Source organism: Peromyscus leucopus, chromosome 16_21, assembly GCF_004664715.2.
Source record: "Peromyscus leucopus breed LL Stock chromosome 16_21, UCI_PerLeu_2.1, whole genome shotgun sequence".
Taxonomy (NCBI): domain Eukaryota; kingdom Metazoa; phylum Chordata; class Mammalia; order Rodentia; family Cricetidae; genus Peromyscus; species Peromyscus leucopus.
This window is the reverse complement of record NC_051084.1, coordinates 38,974,044-38,994,942: the sequence shown is the minus strand read 5'-3', so window position 1 is coordinate 38,994,942 and position 20,899 is coordinate 38,974,044. Positions and strand designations below refer to the sequence as shown.

General features: G+C 46.8%; 1 protein-coding gene across 6 annotated transcripts in view; it reads left to right on the top strand.

The window, feature by feature from the left end:
• Positions 1-20,899, top strand: part of Cracdl (CRACD like) — a 123,988-nt gene that overhangs the window by 79,383 nt on the left and 23,706 nt on the right. For all 6 annotated transcript variants that reach the window (XM_028865697.2, XM_028865691.2, XM_028865694.2 and 3 more), the window contains exons 2-6: positions 1,968-2,047; positions 8,369-8,537; positions 13,929-14,064; positions 14,416-14,577; positions 17,429-17,644. In XM_028865697.2, coding sequence (XP_028721530.1) covers positions 1,978-2,047; positions 8,369-8,537; positions 13,929-14,064; positions 14,416-14,577; positions 17,429-17,644 — 753 coding nt within the window. In that variant the 5' untranslated portion in view covers positions 1,968-1,977. The remainder of the gene's footprint in view (positions 1-1,967; positions 2,048-8,368; positions 8,538-13,928; positions 14,065-14,415; positions 14,578-17,428; positions 17,645-20,899) is intronic.

Below are 20,899 nucleotides of genomic sequence, written 5' to 3'. Positions count from 1 at the left end.
TCTCTCTCTCTCTCTCTCTCTCTCTCTCTCTCTCTCTCCCTCGCTCCCTCCCTCTCCCTCTCTCCCCCTCCTCCTCTCCCTACTTCCTTCTCTCTCCCCCCTTCTCCCCTCCCTCCCCACCCCCCCCTCTTTCTCTCTGTCTCTTTCACACACACACAATTTTAAAAACGATAGGTGTGGGCACATGCCTTTAATTTCAGCAACCAGGAGTATAGTGGCTAGCTTTATGTAAACTTACACAGACTAGAGTCATTTTGGAAGAGGGAACCTCAATTGAGAAAAAAAAAAAAAAAAGCCTACCAGATTGGCCTGTGGGCAAGCCTATGGGTATTTTCTTGTTTGATGATTGGTGTGTGGGGGGGGGTTCAGTTGTGGGTGGTGCCCTCCCTGGGCTGGTGGTCCTGGGTTCTATAAGAAAGCAAGCTGAGCAAGCTAGTAAGCAACATCCTCCATGGCCTCTGCATCAGGTTCCTGCCCTGTTTGAGTTTCTGTCCTGACTTCCCTCGGTGATGGGTTGTTGGAGAACTGTAAATTGAAATCAACCCTTTCTTCTGCTTTTGGTCATGCTGGTTTATCCCAGCACTAGAAACCCTAACTAAGACAGGGAGGAAGAGGTAGGCAGATCTCCAAGTTCCAGCCCAGCTAATGCTACGTAGTGAGAGCCTGTCTCAGGTGATGGTGATGATGATGATGGTGGTGATGATGATGATGATGATGAAAACCGTTAAAAGAAACCAATCTGGAGGGAGGGCAGGCACTCTAACATTTATATTAAACATCAGTACCAACTCCAGCACAGAATGGTGTGCATGTTTCTTTCCTTCCATTAAATATGTTCATTCTATTCCTCCCATCATTTTACCCTCTGTAAGAGCCAAACTATGAATTGGTTAATCAAACATTTGAACCTCCCTTTTTCAGTATGAAGATTCATAGTCACTCCCAGGAAACGATAGCTTTCCGGATAGAGTGAGCTGTACACAGAGGGAGAGCTTGTTGTCCTGGGCTGGGTTTGGGAGGCAGAAATACAAGTAGTACCGATTTCTGTAGTAGGATTATGGATGAGTAAATCAGGTACTTTTATTTAGGAAGAAGGTAAACCCATTTGGATGAAATGGTAAAGGTAACTGGGATGATTTACCTGGAAATGATCTAGGGAGCGAGCATGGGTGTGAGGTACAATGACGGAGGATAATTTTATGTGGAGTTCACTGTACTTCCGTATTTGCTTGGAATTTTCCCCAAGTTCAAAACCACAAGACTCAGTGTAAATAATAATAAAATATTGTGTAGCCATTCAGATAATACTTAGGAAGAATTTTAATAAAGTAGTATGCTACAAAAGTCAGAAGTCAGGTTTCTTTTTTTTTTTTTTTTGGTTTTTTCGAGACAGGGTTTCTCTGTGTAGCTTTGCGCCTTTCCTGGAGCTCACTTGGTAGCCCAGGCTGGCCTCGAACTCACAAAGATCCGCCTGCCTCTGCCTCCCAAGTGCTGGGATTAAAGGCGTGCGCCACCACGCCCGGCTAGAAGTCAGGTTTCTTAATGCGTGTGCATGGATAACAAATATCTGTGTGAAGAAGGTAGGTTGGAAAGTGACTAAAGCATTCATTGTGATTATACTTGGTTGGTGGGATCATGGGTGATATTTTTATTCTTCACATTTTTCAAACTTGCTAAAGGAAAAACAAACAGCAATTTCTTACCATTTGAGGGGAACTTTGAAAGTCTCTGACCTGGGTTACGTTGTCTGTGAAACTGCTGACATCAGTAATTAGAAAGACGCTTCTGTGGTTGCTACCCACGTGGCTGTGGACATGGCCTGCACTGTCCTCCTCTCTGCCCTCGTCTCTGACTTTTCAGAGTTATATGCAGGTGAGGTGACAGGCCGAAGCAGTCCCACCACCACGGCACTCGCTGGTCACTCTGCTCCGCGTGTTCCTCTAACATGGGTTTCTGTCTGGTTTTAGTGAGCTGGACATGATTTCCACAAGGGTAATGGACATCAAGCTTCGGGAAGCTGCTGAAGGCCTCGGGGAGGACGGCACAGGTAAGGTCTGGGAAGAGGCTGTTTGGTTGGTTGGAGCTGGACTTTGTGGCTTCCTGTGTGGAGAGGCGTGTTCAGGTCCCGCGCATGCGTGGTGTGCTCAGAGATCCCCAGCCTCACACTCACTCCTTTTCCATTTAACGCCATCGGCAGCATTGATCTCTTGCTGCTCTGCCCAAGAGTTGGGGCTTTGATGTCCTTTTCCTCTTCCTAGAGGTAAACATGGCCCTGTATTTGACTTGAAAGCAAAGGTGCAGGGGCTAGCCCAGGAGCACCTGCACTTTGATGTCATGAGTTCAAGGCTAGGCGGAGTTACATGGAGAGGCCAAGGCTAAATGGATTCATTTATCATCCAACACTTTCCAAAGGTCAGCGTAGGAGGTTTTGTAAAGCACAGGATGAGCTGGTCCTCCAGAGAAAATAATTACAGCTACAGAACCGTTGACCCTTCTCTTACAACTTTAACAAGGCCTTTATCTTAGCTTCTGCTGAGCCAACTTCCAGGCCTGTGAATCATCACTTCAGAACACATTCCAATCTAGTCATGGGATTGCTATTTATGTCTTGATACAGTTGTGAAATCAATATTAAAAGACACTGATCTCCCTTGGTGCACATTCTCCTGGATTTCCAGCCATTTCACTCACCTCATATTGTTAGCAAAGGTCTCTAACTTCTCTTGTTGAAATTCAGAATCCCAGGAGTGATTTTCTGTGACTTAGGTCAGGAAAAATAACTTCCAGTGATATTAAACCCAACGGCCAGCTGCTGCCTTTAGACACTCATCCCAGTGAACACTCTATTTCCTATGTGGAGATGGATTGTTCAGTTTATATTAGGACCACTTTTCTGCTCGTATTTCAGTAGGTACCAAGTAAATCCAAATACGAGGTAAGGGTACTGTAAGATTAACCCTCAGTGGGGAAAATGGTCATTCAAACCATATCATATCGTGGGACACTGAATTATTGCTTTTTAAAATAAGAAAATATTATAGTAAGTATTTTGTTTCCCCCCAAAGAGCTTCAGTAGATGCCAGTTTGGTCTACATAGGTCACCATAAGGAATTAATCTTAGAAAATGAGAGAATCTAGGTATTGTATTTTTGTTTCAAATAATAGTGGACTTACTGTAATCAGAGCAACTTTTCCATGTTCAGTTTTGAAAATTCTAGATGAGAACATGAGTGGAAAGGAAAATGGTAACTCAGAAAGATGGGTGAGCACATTTTCCTTTAGTCTTTTACTCTGAAATTTTGAATCTCATTTTCTTGTGGGGTAAGATGTGAGGGGTGAGTAGAAGGCGAGATACAGGATCTGAGGAGACCATCTAATAGAAGGCCTTTGCTTTGGTGAGCCGCAGAGGTGGAGTGGATGTGAACCACAGATAAGTCAGCCCTCCAGTAAATTTGTAGCTTCAGTTGGATGACCCAGAGAACCTCCACCCTTGAACTTGGGTCAGCAGTGCTTCTAGATCAGACATGATGACCCAGGTACTGTGCAGAAGCAAACTGTTTTCTCAAAAGACTGCCCAACTGTCCTACTTAGAGTAGGGCACTTGGGAGGTAGAAACTGGAACTTGAGGCATGGAAGGTCATCCTCAGCTACATAGGAAGTTCAGGGCCAGCGTGGGATGCAGTAAGACCCTGTCCAAACAAACAAACAAACAACAAACCAGGGAAGAGCTGGCTCAGCAGTTAAGAACACTTGCTCTTGCAGAGGACCTGAGTTCAATCCCCAGCAGTCACATGGTGACTCAACCATCTGTAACTCCAGTTCTTGGAGATCTGATGCCTGCACGTGATACACTTACACACATGCAGGCAAAACATTCATAAAATGAGATAAAATAAAATTAATAACAGGGGAAAGAGAAGGGAGAGCAGGAAGGAAACAGAGAGAGAAAGAAAGCAAAAAGCATCATCGATCTGCACCTCACCGATGATCCGAAATAGCTCAAAGTGTGCTACAGACATGCATTTAGACCCTAATCCTTCCTAAAGAGGCTAAGAGAAAACATTTCTTACCTACCGTTAGACCAGAGTTCTTAGATTCAACACCTTAATTTGTAAAAGAAAATTTTATGAATGGAACCTCATCAAAATTTAAAACTTTTTCTCTGCAAAAACACTAGTAAGAAAACAAAAATATAAGTCACAGATTGGGAAAACTATAAATCACACTGGTTAAAAACAAAACAAAACCTTATGCCATACATTTGAAACTATGTGAAGTAAAATAATAATAATAATAATGATTAACAAAACAAGCCTAATTTTAAATTGGACAGGGACTTATAATGATGGTCTACCTAGGAACATGGACAGATGGCAGCATCTATATTCAGTAGGTGATACAAATTAAAACTATAGCTTTAAGCTATATTAAAACTTAAAAAATACCCTGACAAGTACTGGTCATGATGCTTTTCCCTGTAGAATACAAAATGATAGAGCCACTTTGAAAGACATTTTGGTGGGCCAGGCAGTAGTGGCACATGCCTTTAATCCCAGCACTCTTTGAAGCAAGGAAGAGGTAGGTGAATCTCTGTGAGTTCGAGGTCAGCCTGGTCTACAGAGCGAGTTCCAGGACAGCCAGGGCTGTTACACTGAGAAACCCTGTCTCAAAAAAACAAAAATAAACAAACAAACAAATAAATAATAAATATTTTTTTTTTAAAAAAAAGGAAAGACATTTTGGCAATTTCTTATGAAGTTAAACACACATCCCTACACAGAAGTATTAAAAGGGCAATGAAAATTTAGGTTCACACAGGAACTGAAAGTGACTTTATTCGTGATTGCCGAAAGTCCTTTGCCCAGTCAACCAATCAGTTTATCTATATAATGGAATACTACTGGGCAATAAAAAGGACAAACTACTGGTATCTAATAACAATGTAAATGAGTTTCTAAGGGAAAGACTGTATACTGAGACCCGATCTACACACTGTGACTTGACCTGAAACTCTAAATAAGAGCAGAGCCAAGAATGGCTGCATGTCAAGGGTGGGAAGCATGAGGAGATGGTACAGACTGATGTTCTGCATCTGGACTGAGGAAGTAATTGTGCTGTTCTACAGATGCAAGAGTGATTTTTCTTTACCATAATTTAAAATAATTTTAAATGATATTGCAGTTTTTAAAAACAAGTGGATTTTTTTTAAGTGAATATAATTAGTAAAACTTCAGTGTTCAGATCAAGAGCAGTTTACACCGGGTCAAGATCACGGGGAATCCGTATCAAATGCAGAGTGGAGTGATGAAAAGATGGGAACCAGCACAGAAGACAAAGGCAGAGCTAAGCAATAGCCTGCAGCCTGCATCCACACAAGCTCAGAGAGGAGAGGATGCCCAGGAAGTTTCTAGGATTGTTTAAAAAAAAAATAGCCTGGTCCACAAATTTAAGATGCCCAGTGAGGGCCTGGAGAGATGGTTTAGTGTGAAGAGCATTTGCTGCCCTTGCAGAGGACCCAGTTCAGTTCCCAACAAGGCCACCTGAAACTCCAGCTTCAGGCCGTCTGGCACCCTCTGCTGGCCGCTGAAGGCACTGCATTTGTACAAACATCTACACCTAAATAAAAATAAATTAATCAAATAAATAAAAGAAACCCAGTGTCTCTCCTAGGAGGGATAATTAAAGGGCAGTAAAAATACAAAGGGGAAGATGTAGAAAGCCAAAGTTCAAATTAGAAATCTTAAGTCCCAGGAAGTGGGGGGAGGGGGGTTACCTTCACAGGAGGGAAAGGAAAAGTGATGGCTGATTTCTAACGATACAAGGGAGCCCATGAAACTGTGCCTCGTTAGAAAAAAATAACTACCAACCTAGAAGGCCAAACCCAAGAAGGATGTACGTCATAACTGAGGGAGAAACAGAGATGCTGTCAGAGACCTAAGTTTGCCACTGATAGACCCTTAAAAGTTGTGAAGTAGAAATTGGCAGCTAAATACGGGTAAATAACACCCCCCCTTTTAATATTGTTAGGATGAATTTATTTTAAAAATTAGTAGAGAGATGAAATATAAAAACAAAATTAAAATGGCAGTGTCCAAATTGTCATCTTTAAAACAGAGAGGAAAATGCATTGCTCTCCGAGCATTATGGGAAGTGTATGGAAACTGTCAATATGGTGAGCCGTAAGTAAGTCTCAACAGATTGGAGTGGAACAAAATTCAGGGTGCATGATCTCACTACAGTGAAGTTAATAACAAGAGAGAGAAGGTTGCCAAGTGCTTAGAAATGAAGACCTGCCTTTCTGTATAACTCGCAGATCTAAAAAGGTACAATCATGGAAATCAGAAAATACTTTAACCAAATAATGATGAAAACGCAAACTTTTATAATGCGTAGAACTTAACAGATCTAGAGAGAACTAAAATGAAATGTATTTATTGGCGAAGCAGGGAAGGTTTTAAAAAATGTAGGCTTTCATCAAAAGAACCTTTAAAAAAAATAGCAAGTCTGGGCCTGGGGGTGTTGCTCAGTGGTAGAGCCCTCACCCAGCATGCTGGAGAGACTTTTCACAAGTCATCAGTATAGCTGACCTAGGAAGAAGGAGGAGGGACAGATAATTAACCCTGGACATGAAAAAGGAGGCACTACTACAGATCCTGCAGACGCCCAGCCCATGAGAGTGCCTTTTTGCCAGTAAATTTGAAATTTTAAAACGTGTAGAAATCCCTAGATATTAGAAACAACAGAACAGACTAAAGAAGTAGGAAAGTGGATCAGTCCTGTAACTGTTTGAGAAGTCGGGTCACTAATCTTAGGAGAGGAAGAAATAAAAACAAACGAGATGGCCGATGAACTCTTTAGGTACTTGTGATTAAACTGATTTAGGCGTCTGTATACATGCAGTGCCTGCAGAAGCCAGAAGAGGGCACCAGGTCACCTGAAGCTGGAGTTTCCAGTTGGCATAAAAGGGCACAGCTGTTGCATTCTGCCCTTTATAGCCACCTCCTACCCCCACTGTTCATGTCCTAAGCACACCTGGGTGTCAAGACAGGGAGGCCGTTTATTTGTTCAGGTCTCCGGGGACACCTAATAATTTGTTGACTATTGGAAGGCCAGGTGGTGTCCCTGTCAAATGCAGACACCTCCTGGGAGTCTTCCAACATACCCTCTGATGGAGAACCATCTGCATGCAAGATAAACATTTTGAGACGTAAAAGGAAGTTTCCACTGGGGACACACACACACACACACACACACACACACACACACACACAAAAAAAAAAAAAAAAAAAAAAAAAAAAAAAAAAAAAAAAAAAAAAAAAAAAAAAAAAAAAAAAAAACTGCCATAGAACGTTGTCCCCCGAGGAGAGACATTTGCTCCAATCTTGCTGGCAGAATCTCAAATGAAGGCAAGGTGAACTTCCAAGGAGACTTTAACACAAAGACAATTAGGAATGCCCTCCCTTATATTTTAAACTGATTCCATTTTTAAACTTATAAAGACTGTTTCAGCAAACTTCTGCATACTTGTGCTCTCTGGCTCTGCTTCCTCCTGCTGTCCCGCCTGACAAATACTCACAAGGGAAGTAGTGAGCGTGGCTGGGTTGCCCTGGTGACGTCATGGGCTCCTGGGTCTGATAGACCCCGTGGGAAAGAATAAAGTGACAGCCGAGGAGCTTGGCCTGGACACAACCTCTCCACTGTAGGGACAACCACGGTTTGCTCATTTTTCTCACCCACCCCAACATGCAATTTTAAAAATAAAATAAATCCTTAAAAAAAATAACATATATATTTTCTAAGAAAATAACTTAGGTTATCGTACGCCTTTGCCTCATCTGGCACCTTATGTGTACGTTGTGTATGAAATAGTATGCATATTCCAGAGACTTAAAGAACATGGTATCCGGTAAGAGGAAGGCCGCTTGGGTTTTGATTTATTGATCATGCTCCATCCAGCATTCTTGGTTCATATGCTGATATCCTAAAGATGGAAAACAAGGGGACCTGGAGAGATTCAGCGCACTGGCCGCTCTTCCAAAGGACCCACATTCAAATCCCCGCGCCCCTATGGCAGCTCACAACCATCTGAAACTCCAGTCCTGGGGAATCTGATACCCTCATCACGTCTCTTTGGCCGGTGCATGCATGTGTGGCCAGACACACACCCAGGCAAAACATCTACACACATACAATTTTAATGTTTTAAAAGACAGAAACCAACATTTGTTTGGGAGGTGCACACCTTATAGGTCATGTGCTTCTCTCTGAGGTACGTTGAGTCCTTGATTTCTTGTTACCTGTGCCCATCACATGCCTCCGCTCTGACACACACTCCTGCTAATCTTTTTTTTTCTTTTCATCTGTATAGGAAAGAAAAAATCCAAATTTAAAACATTTAAGAAGTTGTTTGGGAAGAAGAAGAGAAAGGAATCGCCCTCATCCACAGGAAACAGCACCTGGAAGCAAAATCAGGCCAAGAGTGAGGTCATTCCCATCGAGTCGGGGCCGGTGGGCTATGACTCCGAAGATGAGCTGGAGTAAGTTGCTTTCACGTGCATCTGGCTTGCGAGCCTCAAGGAGGAGGGGACAGTGGGCACAGGAGATGTCCAGCACTCTTACTTCAGTGCCTTGGTAACTGGTCAGGCTCCTGAGCCTCCTCCCATCCTGGGTGATCCCCTTAGGAGCTTCTCAGTATGTGGTGCATTTATTAACTTTCCAAACATAGGGTGGAGGAAGGTGGGGGAATCCTGATTGTGTAGTTCTACCCGCTGGGTGCCATGAATATTTAAAAGTTCACAGTGACTGGGGCTGGAGAGGTGGTTCAGTGGTTAAGAGCACGTGTTGCTCTTGCAGAGGACTGGGGTTTGGTTCTCAGCACCCACATTATGGCTCACAGCCATCCGTAACTCCAATTCTGAGGTACACGATGCCTCTAAAGGTGCTAGGCATACACATATGGTGCGTATGTGCAAATCACTCATGTGTAAAATAAAATTTTAAAAATCTAAAAACCTCTAAGTTTACAGTGAGGCCTAGGGAGATGGTTCCATGTAGGTCTATACTTCCAGAGCTCCTATAGCCAGATGGGAGACAGAGACGGAACTCTCGAGAAGCTCATGGGTGAGCTGGCCTAGGGGCAGTGGTGAACAACAGGCTGAAAGGCAGGGACTACCATGTAACGTTGCCCTGTGACATGCACCTGGACACTGTGACATGTGTGCACCAACCTAACACCCCCCCCCACACACAAACAGATATGTTTGTTAAGCACACAGTAGCTGTATGAGACAATGCCATGAACCATCACAGAAATGAGCAAAATCAGCCATAAGCAATCTAGGAGCCTGCCCAGTATCACGTGGCAGAAAGGGCAGGATTGGGCTGCGGGGCTCTGGTTTAATGTAACCAAGAATGCTCAAGGACCTGGGACACAATATGGGGAACACACATCTCTCTGGACTTAAAGACTGACTGATCGAATAAGGGCACATGCGCCAGACCAAGGCCAGCAGATGGAGAAAAAAACAAAAACAAAACGGTTTCTTGTCTGGGTTTAATAAATGCAGACGCTCTGGGGATGGACACTCAGGCAGCTCTCCTGGGCAGAACTTTGATTTTCTAACTTGTGCTTTATCACACTGCAATTATGTTGCCCCCGTTACCCCCACAGTCATATTCTGGACTGAGGAGAAGATAAGGCAGCTTGTAACATCTTTGACACATTGACTCGCCTTTCAGGATCAAATGCCAGAGAGAACCATAGTGCTCCAGAGACGGGGGCGGGGCAGCCTGTCTCCATAGGCAGAGAAATTGCACTGACCACTTGGTGGCACTAGATGACCGAAGATGGAAGATCAGAGTTTGCGTCCCCTCCCCCTCCCCGCCCAGAGCTAGCTAGAAGCAGAGTGGGCACGTGGGTACCTTGTAAGACTGTGCGCCATTGTGGGGGTGCATGGGGGGGGGGGCGGTCCTGGTTAGCCCCCGGAGAACTCTAATGCCCATCCCCCACCTCCTGGTGTTCGGAAACAAACCTGGGAGTGATCCACCCAGCCACAAACAGGAGCGTGGCCAGAGGGCCAGGCTCTGGGGAAAGGCTCCTTCTGGTAGGAACCCAGGGAAAGTGGGGACAGGAGGACCCTTGATATCTGCCTATGACCCGCACCTGGTGGGAACGTGATTGACATTCGTTAATAAGGAAGGGACGATGGTGGTGGGGTGCTGGCGGGAAGATAGCTTGGCCGTTAAGATTGCAGACTACTAACGCAGAGCGCCTGAGTTGCTCTCAGCAGGTGACTCGCACCTGCCTAACTCCAGCTCCGAGATTCAACCCCTCTGGCCTCTATGGCAACCTACTACCTGTACTTACCGAGACCCTTCCTTTAGTCTCTGTGAGAATCTGCCACCAGCCTCTGCAGCAACTTCTACAAGGCCATAGGCAGTCCAGGTCCTGTGCTGGGGTGTCTTGGTGCTGGCTTCATGGGTGACAGCCCCCTCTGGATCCCCTTGCCTACAGAACGGTCTGCTCTCTGCATCTGCTCCCAGTGCGCTTGAGCTATGCAGCCTGGGTCCTCCCAATTCTGTAGGAGCTCATGGTGATCTAGAGGAGCAGTTCTCAACCTGTGGGTCCCAACCCCTTGGGAGGGCCACCTATCAGACATCCTGCATTTCAGCTATTTACGGTACGATTCATAACAGTAGCAAAATGTACAGTTATGAGGTAACCACAAAAATAGCTTCATGGTTGGGGGCAGGGGTTCACGACACCATGAGGAGCTGTATTAAAGGGTCACAGCATTAGGGAGGTTGGGAACCACAACCCTAGGGGCACACTGAGCTTGAGCTGCTTGATACTTTCTGGGTATCTCTATCGACGTTGCAATTAAGCGCTGGATCCTGGGCGATCAGTGTCAACATTACAGCAACCTCCGCCTGATGCTGTTAACATGCGGACGGTCCATTTCCTCAGTGCAAAACTGTGGGCGTTCCTAAGCCTTCATTCTCTGTACGTTTTGCTAGCGGAGTTTCTTCTGTGAAGAACTGTCCTGTGTCAGGGGCTGGAGAGATGGCTCAGCAGTTGAATACTTGCTAACTCCTGCAGAGGATCCGGGTTCAGTGCCCAGCGCCCACACGGTGGCTCACAACCATCTGTAACATCAGTTCCGGGAGATCCAATGTCCTTTTCTGACCTCCTCATGTACCAGGTGTTCATGTGTTGTACATATGTGTAGGCAAACCCTTATATACATGTAAATTAAATAAATTTGAACTAAAAAATAGCTTTCCTTTGTCAACTTCATGATAGCCTAAAACACAATCTATTCAGGAAAAAACAGAATGATGCTTGTTTGCTCCACTTCCAGAATAGTACCTGATACCTTCACACCTTCTAATAGCAACCAAAATATTAGGTATTCCCCTCCCCCACTAAAGGATCATTGTGAACACAGTTGGTTTTTTAAAAATATTTATTTATTTTATTTTATTCAGACAGAATTTCATGTAACCCAGACTGGCCTCAAATTCTTTATGTAACCAAGGGCAGTCCTGAACTTTTGACGTTCCCTCCATCTTCAGAATGCTGGGATTATAGGTGTGTGCTGCCGCAACCATTTTTTATGTGGTCCTGCAGATTGGACCCAGGGCCTTGCGCATGCTAGACAAGCACTCTGCCGACCGAGCCGCGTATCAACCCCAAACACACTGACTTTGAATATATTTGGTGAGCTTTGACCCACAGCAGTCTTTATTCATTGTCTCACGCTGAGCTATCAAGGGTCACTTCCGATTAGCTCCCCGGCCCTTTGGTCACGAGCCCAGCCATCTCGGAGAGGCCCCTTGCTTTCCTGGGCAGTGAGTGATTCCAGGCTAATGCCAGATATTTCCTGGCTTGGATCGTTTTCACAAACCACGTTTCCTTCCTTTTAATGTGAAGTTGTCTCGGAGATCACAGTGTGGTCGTGATTCAGTGGCCATGATTGCTAGTTGGCCATCGCCTCTCGTAGACCTCTCGTGGGTTGAAGTAGGAAATGGCTTTATTTTTAAGAGAATCCTGAGCAGTTCACTCACTGACACTTCCAATTCCAAGAAAGATGAAGTTTTTTACTTTTTTTTCTTCGTATTCTATTTCCTGTTAGACTGAAAACCTTGGACTTTTAACAAAATTACTGTTTTCCTTCTACAGCGGAGTAACTTCTCTTTCCCCTTTCCCAAAAGGATCCTCCTGCCTCTGCCTCCCCATTGCTGGGATTGCAAGCATGAGCCCTCATGTCTGCAAGAAAATTAGGCTTCTTTTTTTGTTTTTGTTTTCCTAGTCTTAGAGACTTCCCTTTTTGATTGATTTTGTGTCCAGTTGTGTAACACATTAAATAGTTCCAAAGACAAAATTGAAAATGTTGTTACCTTTGACCCTGTTTCCCCATCTAGTTCTGTCCTTCCCACTTAAAGAGACCACTCCCATGTATCTTCCAGGTACCATTTCTTTTTTATTTTAAAAGTTATTAGCAGGCATGTGCACATGCTCACCGCATATTTACATATATACGCACCCTCCACTCAACACAGCTGATGGGCCACACTCTATCCCACGTGTTCTGTTTCCACTCAGTGTCTTCTGGTACGCCCACGCCAGTTCCGAGTCCTCCTCCCCTCGGTCACCTGCCCAGCCCTCCATCACACACACCATAGCTCCTCTGATTTGAAACCTGCTGAAGGACACACATAATACTGCAATCATGAATGACCATGTGCCTGTGGCCTCTGGTGGGTTTTCCTCTTCCTGCTGCCTTTACTTCTAGTTACATCTGGCTAGTTACATCTGGCTAGTTACATCTGGACTGGAGGTATTTGGCCAGTAGTTGTGGTTTCTAGGGGGTGGCCCCAGGCTGTTGACTGTAGGGAGTAAATCTGGTGTGTGTATGTATGGCTTTAGCATTGAGAGTTGCTGTTAGTGTGTGCTCTCTGGGCTGAGTCCTTCTGAGGGTCTATGAAGATACACCGTCTGGGCACTCTGGATTTCCACTTGCAAGCTTGCTATTGCTGCCTAGAAAGGAAACACCTTTGAGCTGGGGTGCTCAATAGAGCGCTCACTAGTAACACAGTTGGATAGGCAGTGGGACGGGCCACACCTCAGAGTCCCCTGTGCCCCATAGACGACAGGATGCCCAAGGAGAACAGGGTGGGGCTGGTGTGCACAAGATGTCCCGTGCATGCAGAGGCAGCTTTCCTTCCTTAACCAGTGGCTTCAGTCATCTCCTTCCACCTATTATTTAGGAGGCTAGGGAAGTCTGACAGCTAATTCCCACATCCTCTGAGAGCATTTTATGAGTGTCCTGTGATTTCAGTTCCAAATCTGGGTCCTTGGGCTTGGAGCCAGGCTGCCATACTTCGGGTCACAAGCACAGTGGTAGGGTACACAAACCATGCCAGATCATCAAACAGGGGCCCATCTCTGGAGACCGGCAGTTCTTGTTTCAAATGGGCCATAGATGTGTGATCTGGACCATCTTGGGGAGATGCTGCTGTGCCAACAGCCTCCAGCTTATGGTGGGGCTACACATGCATGAGCTTAGCCCACAGTCCGTAACGTCACCCTCCCAGGACATCTGAGACAGATTCCCACAGGACCCAGCCAGCACCAGCCTTCCCTCTCTAAGGCTTGCTGTCTTGGACCTCACACCTCATCAAACTTTGTTTTTTTCCACTAATCAAAAAAAAAAAAAAAAAAAAATCTCCTACAACCTTCAAATATCTTCTGTAGAGTGTTCTGACTAGTGTTTGACAAGGACACGGACAAATAGACAGCTGCTAACTATGCGTGACGGAGGGCTTATGGGACATGCTACTCATGCACCCTCTTTCTCCCTCTAAGTCCCTAGGATCAGGGACAGATGGAGGTGGGCAAAAGCTCACAGTGACTCTTTTGATCCTAGGGAGTCCAGGGGCACTCTGGGTAACCGCGCCCTTTCACACGACAGTATTTTCTTTCCTGAATCGGGCCAGGACCCTGCTCGGCCCGTGCGGGTGTTTTCCCAAGAAAATGTGTGTGACCGGATCAAGGCCTTGCAGGTAAGTGTTGGCTGGGCACTGTCCCTTGGCTGTCTGTCCAGGGTTAATTAGCCCAGAAGTCCCTAAGAGATTTCAGCTTAGCAGTTTGATACAATCGAGGGTAGAGTCACAGGGTCTTCACAGTTCTCCTCCGGCAGGCAAGTTAGTCACATGCGGATGCACTGTTGGTGAGTGCCTGATCCACAAGGACATCAGCGAGGGAACTGGGGACAGGCAATTATTCAGGCCGGTGCTCTGCGTCATGCAAGGGTGCTGACGTTATTTCCCGAATGAATGAATCAGAGCAGGAAGACTTGTTGCTGGGTGTTATTGATGAAAATGCTAAGAATGACGGCTGTTCCTTCAACCTAGTTAAAGATACAATGTAATGTGAAGCTGGGGCCGCCGCCTCCAGGAGGCATTCCTACCAAGAGGGCAGAGGAAACTGGTATGAGCTCTGAGGATGACGGACTGCCCCGGAGCCCCCCAGAGATGTCCCTGCTGCATGATGTGGGTCCAAGCCCAGCTATAAAGGCAAGTGCAATATGTGCGCCCCTAAACGTTTCCATCCCACCTGTCACTAAGCGTTGCTAAAATTCTGGAGGCCCCCCATGTCTCCCCACCAGATCTCCGTGAATGAGGGAGACTGCGCACTATCATGTCGTGTGGTTGTGTGGTCACTCAGGTGCCATCTGCTCTGTGCCTTGTCTTGTCTGAGCAGATGCCCAGATCCAGAATGCCACTGAAAAGGAACTAGCTACCTCTGCCTCCTCCTGCTGTCACGACATTGGCCAGAGGACACAGTGAACAACAGTAAACACTTAATAGCATTCAGCTCTATGTCCCATTCACAACGGAAGAAACCTGTTGGTTTGGGCAAGTCACATGGGACCCTCTGGGAAACAAGGCAGCCCATGAAAATTTGACCAGCAGGGTCTGGCTGTAGTCACTGGAGAAGTGATCCTCAATACTGCCCTCCCCATAGACTCCATCTCATGAATAAACACCCCAGCACGCTCATGATGCCATTTTGGTTTGTGGTAAGAACATTCGCATCCATGTAATGTACTCATATATAAATGATAAAAACAGATGGCCATTTTCCCCATACTAATAAGCATTCTTGCTGAGGGCAGACGGAATTGAAATGATCCAAATTGTATTGACCTATGAAGAACAAAGAACAGAGTTTGTGTTTGAGAGCTGTACAGCACTCCTGCCTTGGGTGTACTTGGATCACATCACCCCTGGCCTGGCCAGGGCGTTGCTTACAATGAAGCTGTAGAGTTACCACTTCTGGACTGCTTGGAGTTGTATTCAGTAGCCTCTCGACTTTGGACATGTATTTTCTCTCCCCTGCATGCGCACACTAGCTGGTTGGGGTTTTTTTTTTGTTTTGTTTTGTTTTGTCTTTGTTGTTGTTGTTGTTGTTGTTGTTGTTATTTTGTAGTTGTGAGCTCCCAGAATATTACTAATGAAAAGTCAAGACTGGGATGTGGCTGATTTTTAACCAGCTCTAGGGTTGGAACTGCCCAGAGAATTATTCCCAGAATTTGGCTTCAGGGTAAGCACATCCCTGCTCACAATAAGAGCTGGGTCTAGGGGCAGTAGGCTACCCACACCTGCTCTCCAACTTCAGGAAGGGCTAGATGATAAGAAGGTTGTCTGTCCAGTCGCCTTACTCTGTGGAGTTAAAACTGCACCTGTTAGTGCCTTAAAACACCCCCGAGTACATTTCCATTATCCCTTTTCCAGATTAGATATGGTTGTGTGTGCCAGGCTCTGTGGTGAGGAGATTCCTGTTGCGGGCAAGCTGCTGCTGACCCATCTTTGACTTCCTGTACCCCTTGAGCTCCTGACTTTCACAGCAACTGCTTTTGTCTGCAATTGGCTGGATCAGGCAGGAGGAGCAGCTTCATTCATTGAAGATGGAACTCAGCTCCAAACCCGATGGCCACTGCAGTGCACAGATTTTAATTAGCCAAATGGGGGTCACTTGTGCTGGGCGAGCACTTACCTAATCTTTTATTCCTCTGGTTATTACTTTATATTTTAAAATGAATTCTGAGTAGTTTTACCAGTTATTTGATAGTATATCCAGTCTACTATCATCATAGGAAACCAAAATTTGGGAATGGTGGCATGGAGCTTTAATCCCAGCACCCGAGAGACAGAAGCAGACAGATCTATGTAAATTCAAGGCCATCCCGGTCTATATATTGAGTTCCAGGACAGCCAGGGCTGCATCGAGAGACCTCATCTCAACAACCAAACAGAAAATATAAACATAGCACTAATATTTAGTCCAGTGCTCCAATAGAAAGGTGCAGGGTTTTTTTTTTGGTTTTTTTTTTTTTTGTTTGTTTGTTTGTTTTGTTTTGTTTTGTTTTATCTGTTTGCTTGCTTGTTTAAAGGTGGCAGGAGTGTTCTCAAGTCCAGCACATCCCAGATTCTCTGTGTCTTGCTCCTCATCAGGGCTGCGTGTGCTATAACGTCCATGCTTTGCCCTGAAACACACCTTTGTACTCCCAAAGGAGATTGCTGTATTCAGTGGGGCGGGGGCGGGGCTTGCTGTATTCAATGGGGCGGGGCTCGCTGTATTGAGTGGGGCGGGGCGGGGCTTGCTGTATTCAGTGGGGCGGGGCTTGCTGTATTCAGTGGGGCGGGGCTTGCTGTATTCAGTGGGGCGGGGCGGGGCTTGCTGTATTCAGTGGGGCGGGACCTGTTGATTCAGTGGGGCGGGGCTTGCTGTATTGAGTGGGGTGGGACATACTGACTCAGTAGCGCAGGGCACGATATTTCAATGGGCGGGTGTCTTAGGGTGTTTCTCTTTCTTCCACTTGGCTGCCAGAAGCCCCTTCCCCCATGGCAACGCACTTGCTGTTGCTGACTGTCAGTTCCTCCCCACTGAGGTGTAAACTAGTAACACATCTGTAGCTCACCATATGGTAGCTGGAAGCCCGGCTCCTGGGAGGCTCTAGAGACCCTTTAGAATGAACAAAGGAAGCACCAGGAGAAGGGCTGGGCAGGGGGCTCAGCGCTTTCCTGTGAGATCTCACTGCGGGGCCACAGTCCCGGCTGGATGAAATCAGCAGGTCCCTCCACCCCTGGAGACACTGGGCTACTCTGTTTTGTTGGTGAAAGTAGCGATGGAAAGTCTTCCTGTTCAAGAACCCTGTTCCCATGGCCTTAGGATTGGCCCCCACCCTTTGAACTCCCAGCCGTTTGCTCTAAAGGAGTATTCTAAAACATTTCCGGTCAAGAGCCAATTGGAAATCTTCTCTCCCAGGTACAGAAGTGCACTCAAGAGGGGTCGGTAGGACAGCAGTCTCCGCCCTTTGTCCCTAAATTAATGCTTGGTGTGTTTGTTCCTTGTACTGTGAAGATCCTGGTGTCCTCATCGCGGCCACAGTCTCCTGACCACACGAGCGATGCCGCCGCCGCCGTCTCCTCCCGGACCTTGGATGGCAGCCTGGCACCTGTGGCTGACTTCAGCCACCCTCCAGAAATCTCCTCCTGCCTGGATAACTCTGCAGCTAAACACAAGCTCCTGGTTAAGCCCCGCAACCAGAGATCAAGTAAAATGAGGCGCCTGTCTTCGGTAATCGGCCTTCCTCCTCTGTGTAGGGGTGGGGCGGGCCGGCATGTCAGCCCCGCCCACTGCCTGGCCGCACGGCCATCTGAGCGCCTCCATGGTGGATAAAACCACACTGTAGACGCTAGTCTTGCTCATCTTTTGCACCTTGAATCGGGCATCTCTCTCTTGCATAAACAGCCTCCCCAGACCTTAATACTTGCATGCATTTGTTCATGCTACAAAGACCAAGAATCCACGGTGTCATGCGCCAAGCCTGACACTCCATTCCTTCACTCCTCTTATCCTGACAGGGATTAGATGCCTCCGCTCTAGAGGGCAGGGGACAGGGCAGACATGGCCAAGGAGAGTCACCTCTCATACTGAGAAGGACTTATAGAGTAACGTCTCCCCTGCCCTTTCCTCAAGACACAGTTGCAGGAGTTGAAGGTTTCAGGACAAGCTAGGCGCATCAGCTGGAGAAAGCAGCAGGGCCCACCTGGGTGTGTCGGGGACTTCCTGAAGGGAGTGACTTTTTTGTTTGGCCTGTGGGAGGTGCTTTGTAAACACAGGCTGACCAGGTTGACTTCTCCCGAATCAGTACCGGAGGCACCTGGATCCATTCATTGTGTCCAATGAGTGTATAGAGCCACATGCTCTGGGACCTTGAGGAACTCCAAGAACCCCAGACATGCCTGAACTCATGTAGAATGGCCCTAAGTAGCAACCCTTCTTGCTGCCCCCCACCCACCCCCCAACATTGCTGAAACTCTCTTTAGTTTTGAACTTGCCTTCCCCCTGGAATACCATTTTGTAAAATAACTACAACAAAAATCTGATGTCAGTCAGCCTGGGGAAACATGGAAACCCGGTTGGTCCTTAATTTAAACTCCCTATTTCTTTTCCCCTGCCCTGCTTGGTAGAGAGCAGGCGTGCCTCTCTCAAGTTCTCAGGGGTATCTACACTTTCCTGCTGGTCCCCACTGCCCCTTCCTTCACTCCAGGAGCTGTGTCTGCCCCTCAGTATCCACAGCCACTTGGCTCTGGGTCCTAAAGCTCCTCTTCTCACAGAGGCCTTCCCCCTGCCCCAGATCAGGCTTTCAGGTGCTCCCTTACTCCAGGGGTGGAAGGGGCCACACACTGCCCCCTGAGCTGCCGATCAGCCACAGGACACTTCTATAGAGACCTCATGATTCTTTAGGCTCCGCTCGACAGTGCAGCCTACTTTCCCCCATAGCATGTGGGACTGCGTTCTCTGTCTCACCCAAGCCCCAACACACAGGCATCCTCGGAGCTCCCACAGCAACCCCTTCTGATCCGTGCTGCTCTCCTCGCTAGGGTATTCACCGCTGTGTCGCTAGGGCCTAAATTCTCCACTCCATGGCATTAAGGCTCTGAGTCTTTTTTTTTTTTTAATGCCAGATGCTGTTTATTGAAGGAGGGAAGAAGAGGTCTTAAATACAGGCTTACAGCACAATGGGAGGACCCTGGAGGGCAAAAGTTCGCTACCTATGTTTTACAATCTTGCATCTAAGCTGTTAACGCCCATTATGCAGGATACACAGACAAGGAACTTCCTTTAAGCATTCAGGAGGGTGGAACCCGGGAGGGAATTAGCATAGGGAGGATATCAAGGTCAAGGTCAGCAAGCAAGGCAACAGTTACCCAAAACAGGGGTCAGGACCCTACAGGTCCCCCTTTTACTAAAAAATGAGCTTCTGACTTAGGTTGTGTGGGATGTTAGCAGGTCACCTTACCTGTCATGGAGACGCCTGCCCAGTCCACAAAGGCGCTCTGTCTTAGGTTGGTGAGTGCCCCCCACATTATGTACAGACATACATATACACACACGGACACCCTACACACATGCAAAATACACACAAAAATGCAAAAAGACAAAACAAGGAAAAAAAGAATAGTGTTGTTATTAAATGAAAAAAAAAAACCCTCTATTTTGCACAGTGAAACCTTGGCTATCGAGGCTGATATTTATTTCAAAGCTGAAACATGTTTGGCTGGGCTGGTCAGCCCCCACCTCAGGAGAAGTTGTCAGTGTTTTGTCCTGCCACCCATGCTAACAGAACCGTGCTTTCGGTGTACTTCTACTTGTAGTTGGAGCAGAATGCCTGTAAAGGTTTACACCTTACACCACTCGGTCCTCAGGCCCAGCCAGGCAGTGCCAGGGAGAGGGAATGTTGTCAACTCCATTTTAATAGGAGCGCTGAGACTGGATGACTAGTTCTGGTCTGGTGGCTGGAAGAGCTGCCAAATGCATGACCCAGAGCTCAGACAGAGACCCTGCTGCCCGTGGTTTGGAGGGTCCTCTGCCCAGGGACTGCTGCACACTGCACCGTGGAACTTGCCTCCTGGCGTGATGACACTGGTGTACCGCTAGCCTCAACCGACTCTTCGTCTTGGTACAGGCTGAGCATTTCTGTTTCCTCAGGATGCTTCCAGAGTCCCAAACCACTGTGAAGCCCCAAAGGAGGAAATGCCCAGGAGGGGGCCTAGATGGAGTAGGCACAGTGCACCCTGGCAGTGATGGGGAGACTGAGTTCCTCCCTAATGCAACTACTAGCCAGAGGTCCTAGGCTATGCGGGAGCTGCTTTTCCACCGTTTGGGCTCTACTCAGCATCCAATTCCCTCCTCTGGACGGTACACCCCATGCCAGCCTTCTTCCTGCTGTGTGCCTCCCCCCACCCCCACCCCCGCACCATAGTCACCTCCGTAGCTGCCAGTAGCTCAGCTGGAAGGTGCTCTAGCCAGACTGGATCCCCAGCTGTCTGCTGAATTGGCCTGGGTTCTGTGATGGATGGTTTCCAATCATGACCCATGTCCTCCTGAGCCCTCCATATCAATAATTTCCAATAGTGGCAAAAGACCAGTGACATGACCAAGTCAAGAACCTGCAGCTTTTGGCCAGACTTCTCGTGTAGATTTCTTCCTTCAACTTCTTTTGAAATCCAAAAGAAGAGAATTGTGCATTTTGGCAGAAATGAGCTTAGGTATGGTCACAGACATCCCAGACTTCTTGTGATCTTTAGCAAGCAGATGCCAGCTGGGAATGTTAAAAATAGCAGTTGGGGATGTAGCTTGGGGTTAGAGCACTTGCCTCACTGCACAAAGCCCTGGATTTGATCCCCAGCATCACACAGATAAAAATACAGTATCATCAACAAGAACCAACGCCTTCGTACCCAAGGTCACGTTTCCTACCTTAGAAGACAAGACAGAGCACTGTTTAATGCAACAACCTGAATGATTCCCAAGGTTTGATGTCCT